Here is a 12,542-nt window from a genome sequence, read left to right on the forward strand (position 1 = left end):
GATGTAACTCGTAGAGTGGATAGGGGATTGCCAGTGGTATATTTAGATTTTCAAAAGGCTTTTGACAAGTTCCCACACAGGAGATTAGTGTGCAAACTTAAAGCACACAGTATTGGGGGTATGGTATTGATGTGGATAGAGAATTGGTTGGCCAACAGAAAGGAAAGAGTGGGAGTAAACTGAACCTTTTCAGAATGGCAGGCAGTGACTAGTGGGGTACCGCAAGGCTCAGTGCTGGGACCCCTGTTGTTTACAATATATATTAATGATTTAGACGAGGGAATTAAATGCAGCATCTCCAAGTTTGTGGATGACATGAAGCTGGGTGGCTGTGTTAGCTGTGAGGGGGATGCTAAAAGGATGCAGGATGACTTGGATAGGTTAGGTGAGTGGGCAAGTTCATGGCAGATGCAATTTAATGTGGATAAATGTGAGGATATCCACTTTGGTTGCAAGAACAGGAAAACAGATTATTATCTTAATGGTGGCCGATTAGGAAAAGGGGAGATGCAACGAGACCTGGGTGTCATTGTACACCAGTCATTGAAGGTGGGCATGCAGGTACAGCAGGCGGTGAAAAAGGCAAATGGTATGTAGGCATTCATAGCAAAAGGATTTGAGTACAGGAGCAGGGAGGTTCTACTGCAGTTGTCCAAGGCCTTAGTGAGACCACACTTAGAATATTGTGTGCAGTTTTGGTCCCCTAATCTGAGGAAAGACATTCTTGGAATAGAGGGAGTACAGAGAAGGTCCATCAGTTTGATTCCTGGGATGGCAGGACTTTCATCTAAAGAAAGACTGGATCGACTAGGCTTATATTCACTGGAATTTAGAAGATTGAGGGGGGATCTTATTGAAATGTATAAAATTCTAAAGGGATTGGAAAGGCTAGATGCAAGAAGATTGTTTCCGATGTTGGGGAAGTCCGAACGAGGGGTCACAGTTTAAGGATAATGGGGAAGCCTTTTAGGACCGAGATGAGGTAAAACTTCTTCACACAGAGAGTGGTGAATCTGTGGAATTCTCTGCCACAGGAAACAGTTAAGGCCGGTTCACTGGCTATATTTAAGAGGAAGTTAGATATGGCCCTTGTGGCTAAAGGGATCGGGGGTATGGAGAGAAAGCAGGTACAGGGTTCTGAGATGGATGATCAGCCATGATAATATAGAATGGTGGTGCAGGCTCGATGGGTAGAATGGCCTACTCCTGCACCTATTTTCTATGTTTCTATGTATTTATTTCTTGTTTCCCAAATGAAGCCATGATCCATTGTACACACATTTTACTTATCTTAATGATGCAAACCCCAAACAGATCTGGCACAATGCCAGAGTCCAAGGGTAAATTCTGACTTTTGGTACAGTACACGTGGATTCGGTACGTTCTCCCTATGAACACATGAGTTTCATCCACATTCTCTTTTTTCCCTCGCCACATCCCAAAACAGATATGTTGGTAGGTTAAATTGGCCAATGGAAATTATTCTGAGTGTGCAGGTTAGTGGTAGATCTGCATGGAGTCAGATAATATGGAGACAAAAGAAGGGACAAATGCTGGATTTTTATAAAATGGCTCCTGCAGGCTCGATAGATTGAACAGCCTGTTTCTGTGTTGCATCTTGCCATAATAATATTTAGATTTTCAAACAAGACAGGAAACATCTGTTTAATGGAAACTTAAAGGCTACCATCAGATCAGAGACCACATTGGAGACAATCACTTTAAGCCCCATGTAAGACCTGTACAAAAGGTTCCTTGTGATCCTTTGGATTTTCCATCTCCCAACATTCGAGCGTGATCATGATCCAGATGTTCTCTGATCATAACAGTCAATCAGTTCCTCAACTCATATTTAGAGCTCATACTGTATTCCCATTATCTGGTCTGGTCCAAACATTAAGATCACAATCCTCGCCAAAATTCAAACACACGTTCCCCACAAACTAACTGGGCTTCTTCTAATCAACAACCACTGTCTGCAGAGTACCTCTGTTTATTCCAGATTGGAACTTCCACCTACTGTGCTTCATCCACTTAAGGCACCTTTCCTGATGTGACAAATAAAGCTAATCTTTGTTTCTAATCCTTCTTACCTGCCAGTGAAGCCTTCCATTTCCAGTTTTTAAAATAGACCTTGCTTATATATTTGTGCCACTTTTTGCACACACCCTGGCTCCTCTGAAAAAGATCCCCATCATCTTCAGGTAGCCAGACTGAACTGTGAAAGGGTAGAGGACAAGTTGAGACTGGTCAGATGCTGATCTATGATGGGACTTGACCTTGGATCCAAGCAGTAGACAGCAACATTGTGTGTGAACAGGGAGATTTTGATCTGAGTTTGCCTACTGCCTGGCATTAACACCACTCTTTATTTACCTTATTTTATTTAGAAATACTGCATAATAACAGCCGAGAGAGATAGGGCAAATTTGTCTAACTCCAGAATTGATGGGGAAACCTGTCTCCCACCCATTGATTAGACCACTAATAGCAAGCAGATAGGAACAGTTCTCTATTCCCTCCCCAAAGCCTACCTTGGAGAGCATGTTTTTCACTTACATGAGTAATATCCTGTCAAATATCTTGCCTCAGCTGTCCAGTTAAGTGTGCTTCTTCTTTCCTCACTCTCTAAACAATGCAGAACAGTCAGAGCTTTTTCTGCTAAGTACACCGTAGGTCTGGTTGGCTATACCAGAATACATATCCCAGAACAGACGTGACCTGTCTGGCGATGACCTAGGATCCTGTATCCACATTCAGCAGTGAACTGGGCTGCCATCGACTGGCTCTCTCCTCTTTCTGATTGCATACAGCAATGATGATGCCCTTCCCCATGGATTTTGACACACTGCCAATGAGAAAATGCGCTGTGTACACCAAACAGGTCTGGGCCGATCCAGTCTCAACAAGTCAGTTTTTGGAAGTTTGATTCAGTTTAAGGGGAGAAAACATGTTTGTCATCTCCTCCAAATTCAGTGGCTGGTCTGGTCTCTCCTGCTTGCTGCTGTTTAAGAGCTCTATGATAGAGGAATGGGAGACTGTGCTGTCTGAACTCATTCTACTACATATCGGGACCTGCAGATCCGCAAAAATGTCTGCTGATCCGATTGTTACAGCCCTGTACTTTTCCTTACAACTGTGACCCTTTGGGTCACATCATGCTCCAGTGGGCAGACTCCAGATGGAATCACAATCTCAGTGGATTCCATTACAAAGAAGAAAGCTTGCCAGTTCCTCGCCACTTATTGGGTGTTTGGGAAGTGACTGGCTGCTGTGTCTCAGGCAGGCTTTTGAAGTGATTAATGATCAAAGCATTGCCAAGACCTACCGAGGTCAGACCTCCACTTCACACTTGAAGGGCAGTGACGTGGACAGTTGACAGGATTCCAGAGAGGCAGTGTACGGGAACCTCGTGGTGAACAGGCAGCAGGACGAGGCATGAGCCGATGTTTGGCTCCATATCGCCAACTAAAGCTCCCATTGTTCGCTGATTAAAGCGACGAGGGAGGTTGAAGCATTGAAGCGATTGCTGAGGGGTGAGTGTGGCTCTGTACTGGAGGAGGAAAGGTCTTTCAAAGTTGTAATTTTACTCACCTCTATCACTATTTCTGCCAGATCATTCCACCTACCCACCACCCTGTGTGAGAATGTAACCCCTCAGGTCCTCTTTAAACCCTTTGCTCGCTACCGATAAATCTAAGCCTTTCATATTTAGAAAGAAATCTGGGAAAAAAAGACCATGTTCACTTACATTATCAGTGTTATTCAGGGATCTACTGTATGTACTTGTATTCCATTGTCTACAAAATACCCCACCCAGCAACCTGCCAGCTACTCCAAGTTGTCCTGATGGCATGAACATCAATTTCTCTAACTTTCGGTGATTTTCCCACTCCCCTTCCCTCTTTGTCAATTCCTCACTCTAGCTCCCCTCTTACCTCTTCTCTTTTCCTCACCTGCCCATTACCTCTGTCTGGTGCCCCCTCATCCCTTACCCCCAAGAGCGATTCTCCTGTCTTATCAGATTCCTTCTTCTCCAGCTCTTTACCTTTCCTATCACCTCCCATCTACTTATTTCATTCCCCCTCCCCCACCCATCTTCACCTATCACCTCCTCGATTGTACTCCTTCCCCTCCCCCCACCTTCTTATTCTGGTTCCTTCCCCCTTCCTTTCCAGTCCTGATGAAAGGTCTTGGCCTGAAATGCTGATTGTTTATTTATTTCCATAGAAGCCATGCAATCTGCTGAATCCCGTCAGCATTTCCTGTGTGTTGTCGCAAAGGATTTAGCCCTTTATGTTCAATGTTTTTGTCTCTTGTTAGCAGAAACGTAATTAATACTTGGGACTTTGATTTGTGCATACATGAACCACTCCTCCTTTTGGTATGTAAATAATTAATAATGTTAAACAAGGTTTCAGAAAAGTAAACAGTATTCAATAATAACTTGAGTTGTTATTTCTCCATCCCTTTCCATATTGCACTCAAAGTGTCTACAAAATACTATCTCAAGTCCGTTGGTTCTATCAAGGGGACACAAAATATTTATCTAACCTTAAAACTTCAGTTTATTTTCATAGAAATAAATGTTCAATATATTAAGGACTTCTGAATTAAAACTATGATTCAAAAATGTGGGTGTGGAGAAGTTTGGTCTACAAATGATGCATGAGATATGGAACAATATACTCCAGAGGATGGAGTCATACCTCACAAAGAAAGAATTTTATTATGGTTGTTTGAGGTCAAGCATTGCATTGTCATGACAACCACCTTCCAATGCTTCAATAATCTTTCAGCAACAAGTCAAAATAAGCTGATAACGGCACAGTTCAATTCTATTTACAAATCTTCGGCACATGAACCATGAGTCCGTGCCAGCATGAGACAAGATCACGGCACCACTCAAACACAAGACTGCGTGGAAAGTAACATTCACACCACAGAAATGTGAGTCAATGATGATCTCCAACAAGGGAGTGGAACCACCTTCTCTAGATTTTCAATGCATTTTTATGTTGTACATAACAGAATCATCACTCGATCAACTAACCAGCCACAATAACCAAAAACAAAGGAATATGCAGGTCAGACAGCAACTATGAGAAAAGAAACAGGGTTACATGTTTCAAATCAAAATTCCTTTGTCAAAACTAGGGCAGAAAGAAGCAGTGGTGTGGAGAGAGAGCTGGTAGGGAGAACGCCTCTGATCGGGTAAACCAGAGTGACCTTGACAATAAACCATAAATATGGTTATCTGGTCACTGAGTAAATGGGAGCAGCTAGAATGAAAAAAAAGCAAAAAAACATAAATTTTAAAAACTGTAGAAACAATAAAAGTGAAATGTTAACCATTTCACTCTAAAAGTGAAATTACTTGCTGAGTATTTCTAGAATTTAATGTGTTTTTAAAAAATGTTCACACATGTAAGTGCATAGCCACATGAATATTTTGAGAACTTGAATATTCTATGGTGAGCAAAACCTGACCACTATCCTGCAGACAAACCTAGATTATGATTAAATTTTGTCTACTTGCCTGGATAATTGCAGATTTGCTTTTAGGAAGCTTGACACCAAATCAAAGCAGCCCATTTGCTTAGGACCCTAACCACTGCCTTAAATGCACCTTTCCTCCATGCTGGTTACAGAGTGCACTGTAGTTACCTACATAGACCACTCCAACAGCACTGGCTAGATTCCATCATCAAAAACAAAACACAGCTATATTGAATACCATCACTTGGGGTGTCCCCTTCCAAGCTGCACACCATCTTGACAATTTTTCCATTGTTACTGGATTGAAATCCCATAACACGTGCCCACTCTGTGGGAGTAACCTCAGCAGAATGACTGCAGTAGTCTCAGATGACATGTCACCACCAGGTCAAGGTCATTAAGGGATAGGTAAATAAATACTGCCTGCCTTGCCAGACACACCCAGATCCCAAAATGTAAATAACTCAACTCTGGCTTGCTTAATTGCCCTCAAGATCAAAAACACTAATCTTTTCAATGTTCACGGAACAGGATGAAGAAGATGGCTGTCAATAAGCATTACAAACTGATGCTGTAATGCAATCAGGTAAAAGAGCACTGTGCGTATTTAGCAAAGCAGTAAGTGGTAACTTTCTCCAAAGTTTTGTGTCTGAAGTATAACTCATTCAGAACAGATATAGACAGAGCAAAACCAATGGTGAGCAATATATTGATTAAGAATGCTAGTCAATGTATTGGGAGTCACTATGGTTTAGAAAGCAATTTCCATTATTTAAAGTGTTGATCTCCTCATTTAACTGCAATCCAGTTTACAAATATAATTTTAATCTGTATTCATCTGAGTATAACCCAAGGTTATATATTATTTCATATCAACAGTGTAGTGTTTTTACTAATACCAAGATATCCAAGCATAAATGCAGAGGAAATCAAAAATCTATGGCCTGAGGATACATACATAGTAAAGAGGAATGTTAGACTCCATTTTCAGTGAATATGATTTTTTTAAAATACCATAAATGGGAGCTTTTATTGACAACACAAGCAAATGAAGTTACACTGATATGTAATTACTTAATAATCGGCCTGCTTTCATTTGTGATGATTATGATAAATGTATAAAATACTAATACTTTATCAAATGTATTTATCCACTATACCTTCTCATCACAGCTGCCGGAGGAACGATGAGCTCTGAGAAGATAAAGAACAAAAAGGGAGTTAGTGTTGCAATATATCTTAAGTTAAAGTTCAATACAAAATTATATACCACAGGGGATGTGGTACCAGAACGCACCATCCTGTTAAATTGCATGATGAATCATTATTTATAGGAATAATTGATGCAATTAAGTATTTCATTTAAAGGAATGAGACTGCAAGATATTGCAAGGTCACATTTTTCAGTCAGACACTGAACCATTAACATTTGAATTCCTGAATCAATACCTTGAAAAGGTGTCAGAGGATAATCCATTGACGTTATACCACAGAATGTCAAATGAGTTATTAGAAGTCTAAAGATGCGAATGTGAATCAATGCCCATATTCTAGATAGGGAGGTCGATTTTGCAAATAAACTCCAAGCACCAACAGGCAAATTGGCTGATGCTAATAGAACCAATAACCTGCTACAGATCTCCAATACACAATAAATAAAGGGACATCATGTAAACCAAACCTTGGGTTCTCCGGTTCAGAACCTAAATTACTGATACCAGAAAGGTCAGAGCAGAGTAAAAAAAAAGCTGAAAAAATGTTAAGACTAGTCACAAAAACCTCCTGATCCAGTCAATTGGTTTCAACTATGTATGATAATATTGTAGAGATATTTTATATCTGTGGTGAAATACATATACCTGTCTGGACATGCCCCCTGCTGACTACTCCTGTGGCTCCTCCCACAGACCCCGGTATAAAGGCGATTGAGGCCTGAGTCCGGCCTCTCAGTCTCCAGGATGTAGTATGATGGTCACTCACTGCTTGTTCCTTCTTCCAGTCAATAAAAGCCGATATCTCACCTTTACGTCTCAGAGTGAGTTATTGATGGTGCATCAATTTTATTGACTGGAAGTTTTAAAACATGGAAACCGTTTTACATCCGGAAAGATTGGATTTGGACCCCCAAGACCCTGAAGCAACTCTTGCCTTTGAACTCTGGCTTGCATGCTTCCAATCATACTCGGAGGAGGTTCGTGCAACTGAACCCGCTGTTATGCACAGAATTCTCCTCTCGAGGGTCACCCCAAAAGTTTACTCATTTATCAGGGACCTTTCGACCTACGAAGGGGCACTGGACGCCCTCAAAAGACAGTACCTGTGGCCGGTGAACACCGTCTACGCAAGACATCGCTTAGCTATGCGACGACAGCGGCCTGGAGAGTCAAGCGCCGAGTTTCTCCAAGCCCTACAGACACTCATCCGAACTTGTGACTGCAAAACGCTCACAGCGGAACAGCATGCAGAGCTGCTAGTACGAGACGCCTTTGTTACAGGACTGAGGTCAGTGTACATGCGTCAGCGGTTGCTGGAAAATGCCGCTCTTACCTTACGCTCTGCGATCGAAACGGCCAACACGCTGGAGGCTGCTCTGCACAACACTGACGCTGTCCAGTCGTGCGATCCCCCAACGGTTCCGTGGATGCCTCAGACCCCGCCACCACCGGTTCCTGCGAGCAAATTCGCCAACACCACTGCCAGTCGCGATTCCACAAACTCCCCGAACCCGACCCGACCACGGCTACAGCCAGGCAAAAGCCTGAGCTGTGTTATTTCTGCGGACTTGAAACACCCCCCGAAAACGCTGCCCAGACCGAGAAGCGACCTGCTCCAGCTGTGGGAAGGAGGGCCATTTCGCCAAGGTCTGTAAGTCTAAACTACGAGCGGGGTCGGGCAGCGCTGCGTGTGAGACATGGGGGCCGCCATCTTGCATGCCCGGATGTAGGCGGCCATCTTTGTCAGCATCAGCATGCCCTGCCCCCAACCCGCCGGTGCTTACCGGGCACCAAGAGGGCTCAACTCTGGCCACCGTAACCCTCAACCAAAGCGCCCCACACCAGCTTGCAAGGTCAATGATGGACATCCTGGTGGAGGGGCACAAGACTAGCTGCCTGTTTGACACAGGCAGCACTGAGAATTTTATTGACCCGGACACAGTGCAATGCTGCGGACTCGTGACACAGCCGGTAAGCCGGAGGATCACTTTGGCTTCTGGGTCACATTCCACAGATATCCAGGTGGGTTGTGTAGCGACAATGGTGGTGCAGGGCACAGAATATCGGAACTTTGCGCTACTGGTCATGCCTCAACTGTGCCCACCTGTGCTACTGGGGCTGGACTTCCAGAGCCATCTCGAAAGTGTGACTATGGTATATGACGGGCCCCTCCCACCACTCACTGTCCGGAATCCTCAGTTTTGTGGGACTTCGCCATATACCCTGCTGCTGACCACACACACACACCGACCCACACATCCCACCCAGCACCATGCCGACAGCTGCACTACCGACACTACTTACAGCCTCTCCACCCTCAAGATCCCTCCCCCACTGCTGTTCGCCAACCTGACCCCCGACTGTAAACCTGTGGCAACTAAAAGCAGGAGGTACAGCGCGGGGGACAGGACCTTCATTCAGTCGGAGGTGCAGCGGCTGCTCAGGGAGGGGATCATTGAGCCAAGCACAAGTCCTTGGAGGTCCCAGGTGGTTGTTGTTCGGACTGGGCAGAAAAATAGGATGGTTGTGGACTATCGTCAAATCATCAATAGGTTCACACAGCTTGACGTGTACCCCCTACTCTGCATTGCGGATATGGTCAACCAGATAGCTCAGTACAAGGAGTACTCGACAACAGATCTGAAATCCGCTTATCACCAGCTCCCCATCCGCCCAGAGAACCGCCCCTACACCGCCTTCAAGGCGGGTGGCAGGCTCTATCACTTCCTGCACGTCCCATTTGTGTCACAAATGGTGTCTCGGTCTTCCAGAGGGAAATGGACCAGTTGGTGGACCAGTGCCAACTGAAGGCCACATTTCCCTATCTGTATAACATCACCATCTGTGGTTGCGACTGGCCGAATCACAACGCCAACCTCCAACGAGTTTTCCAAGTGGCCGAAGCTCTGAACCTTACTTATAACAGGGGCAAGTGTGTGTTCGGAACCACCCAACTCGCTATCCTTGGGTATGTCGTGGAAAACGGGGTCAATGGCCCTGATCCCGCCCTCTGTTCGGATATCCCAGCTATATCCACAGTGATAGAGGGTCCTCCTTTATGAGTGACGAGCTGCGCTGGTACCTGCTAGCTAGGGGCATTGCTACTAGTCGGACCACGAGTTATAATCCCCGGGGAAATAGACAGGTGGAGAGGGAGAATGCCACAGTGTGGAAGGCCACACATTTAGCCCTTAAGTCAAAAGGGTCTCTCGATGGCAGGAGGTCCTCCCTGAGGCACTCCACTCTATCCGCTCCCTGTTATGTACGTCCACCAGTGCCACCCCTCATGAGCGTCTACTCTCTTTTTCCAGGAAGTCTGCCACTGGGACCACCCTACCAGCTTGGCTGACGTCCCCAGGGCCAGTGCTGCTCCAGAAACATGTGAGGAGTAATAAATACTCCCCGCTGGTCGAGAGGGTTCACCTTCTACATGCGAACCCCCAGTATGCCTACGTGGTCTTACCTGATGGGCGGGAGGACACAGTCTCCGTCTGCGATCTGGCACCCGCAGGAGAGGCAGACCACTACCCCGAACACTCCCCGGTAACTATGAACCCTGTACCCGAGGTGACACTGCGTACAGCAGGCCCTACACAGACTCCTTACAACACTCATATACCGGGCGTTTCATACGCGTATATACCAGGTGCCTCGCACATGCGTGAGGGATCACTGACGCCTAGTGAGCTGACACCTCCAGTTAGGCCGGAACCAGCAAAACCTCCGTCTCCAGTGCAATCACCACCACCGGCATCTGTGCAATCACAGATTCGATCACAGAAACGACAGATTCGACCACCTGATAGACTTAACCTGTAAGACTTAACCTGTAAGGAACTTCGCCACATGGGGACTCTTTTTAAAGCAAAGCGGGGGTGAATGTGATGAACTAGAATATACCTGTCTGGACACGCCCCCCCCCCACTGACTGCTCCTGTGGCTCCTCCCACAGACCCCTGTATAAAGGCGATCAAGGCCTGAGCCCAGCCTCTCTGTCTCCAGGATGTAGTATGGTGGTCACTCACTGTTTGTTCCTTCTTCCAGTCAATAAAAGCCGATATCTCGCCTTTACGTCACAGAGTGAGTTACTGATGGTGCATCAATATCATATCACGATGGCTCCCTAAATCTTAATTTCTGATCCAAATTTGGTTTGTGGCATGTTGAAGCTATATGCTCCAAAATGCTTGAGCATTTAATTTAGGCTGGAGCTTCAGTAAAGTTTTACCGACCATTATTAGAGAAACCTTCTGAATGAAGGACTAATCAAAATTACTTAGCTGATGGGTATCAAAAATACAAACTAACTATACTAAAGTGTGTAAGGGTTTCTCATCAGTGTTTAAATCGCTTAACTGCAACTTACATTTCATATAATGTATAATAGATTTCTTGTATTTGCTACATTCGTGCAAGCTTTTTCTTTGAAATACATATTCTCTTTCTCATACTGTTTATCAAATCCATTACACAAATGAAACTTGTTTTTTAAATTTTAGGAGCATCTACATGGTTTATGGTTAGACTGGCTTGCTTCCACTCTAATTTTGTGGGTTCTGAGTTGGGTAACGAAGACCATGTGGGAAATGCAGATGCCTCCCCAGAGAGAGCTTGATCCTAACCTCTGCCTGTATCCTGCCTGGGTGGTAGTCGCATATATGCATGTGTATGGTATATACATTGATATATATTTAAGTTTATTGAACACAAACCTTCGGTTCCTCTTCCTCAATCCTCGGGATCAAGGAAGGCTTGCCTCCACTCTAATTTTGTGGGTTTGAAGTTGGTTAACAAAGGCTATGTAGGAAACGCAGACGCCTCCCCAGAGAGAGCAAGGTAAGCTAACTTGATGCACAAAGGCAGAGTCTGTGAGGCAATGCTTTCCTTCTATCACATATGCAGGATTTCTTCGTCCTCCTGTCAAAGCTCTCAGTCTCATCGTCTTCACTATGAGTGGTCATGAGCCACCGGTTCCCAAAAGTCAACAAGTGTACTTACTACTTCAAGGAAGCTTTGAACAAATTCTCAAATGTGCTCTTTTATGCAGCATTTTCCAGAGACAGGTATTAATTCTGCAATGCCATGAAATGACTATTGTAAATAGAGCACAACTCTGAAATGTATGCAAAAATAGGACTCACTGCAAGACCATCACGACAATTTACTTGTGTACTGAAGGTCAGTGACAACATTCAAACAAAGCGGACTCCGGTTACTTGTGCCATTGGTTAATCCGGACAGTCGCTTATTTGGTATGACTGATAAATAACAAAAACTAATCAATAAAATTGCTGGGTTTCCCTTCATTTATTTGTGACATTTAGGCAAGAGACTGTTGCAAACAGGTTCTAACTATCATCAGTCGAGCACCCTTGTGTGGCCGTTAGTTGCCACACAGTGCTAAGAGTGAACAGTTTTTAAATAACATCAGTTGCATCTGTTCGTGTTCAGCAAAAGGTGATTTTTGTCAGTAAGGCAATCCACAACTATTTTGCTCATTGCAGTTTCAGGCATTCAAGCTTGTAGATGCCAGAAACAGCCAAGAGTGAAAATGAAATGATTGCACTACTTCAACAAGTTAAGAACTACAATGAATTTAAAGATATCGACAATCATCTTGAATATTTCATTGAAATGAAGATTTGGAGGGTGTAATTGTCTGAAGCGTTGCATGAAGGCAGTCCATCATCTGCACTAAATGTCTGCACTGATCTGGTTTATTGAGCATGCTGGATCGATCCTTCCATCATATGTATTAGGAACCAATACAGTTTTAAAGTAGCACTTTCGGTTAGCATTCTAATTAGTTCTGTATTCCATTTAAATACA

The 12,542-nt window shown here is 44.3% G+C and overlaps 1 protein-coding gene across 4 annotated transcripts in view; it reads right to left on the reverse strand.

Annotated features, from left to right (window-relative positions):
- The window catches only part of pdlim7 (PDZ and LIM domain 7), a 147,163-nt gene that overhangs the window by 82,139 nt on the left and 52,482 nt on the right, over nucleotides 1-12,542 (reverse strand). For all 4 annotated transcript variants that reach the window (XM_059990258.1, XM_059990259.1, XM_059990257.1 and 1 more), the window contains exon 3: nucleotides 6,660-6,693. In XM_059990258.1, the coding sequence (XP_059846241.1) occupies nucleotides 6,660-6,693 (34 nt within the window). The remainder of the gene's footprint in view (nucleotides 1-6,659; nucleotides 6,694-12,542) is intronic.

The sequence above is a fragment of the Hypanus sabinus genome, chromosome 15, assembly GCF_030144855.1.
Source record: "Hypanus sabinus isolate sHypSab1 chromosome 15, sHypSab1.hap1, whole genome shotgun sequence".
In the NCBI taxonomy this organism is placed as follows: domain Eukaryota; kingdom Metazoa; phylum Chordata; class Chondrichthyes; order Myliobatiformes; family Dasyatidae; genus Hypanus; species Hypanus sabinus.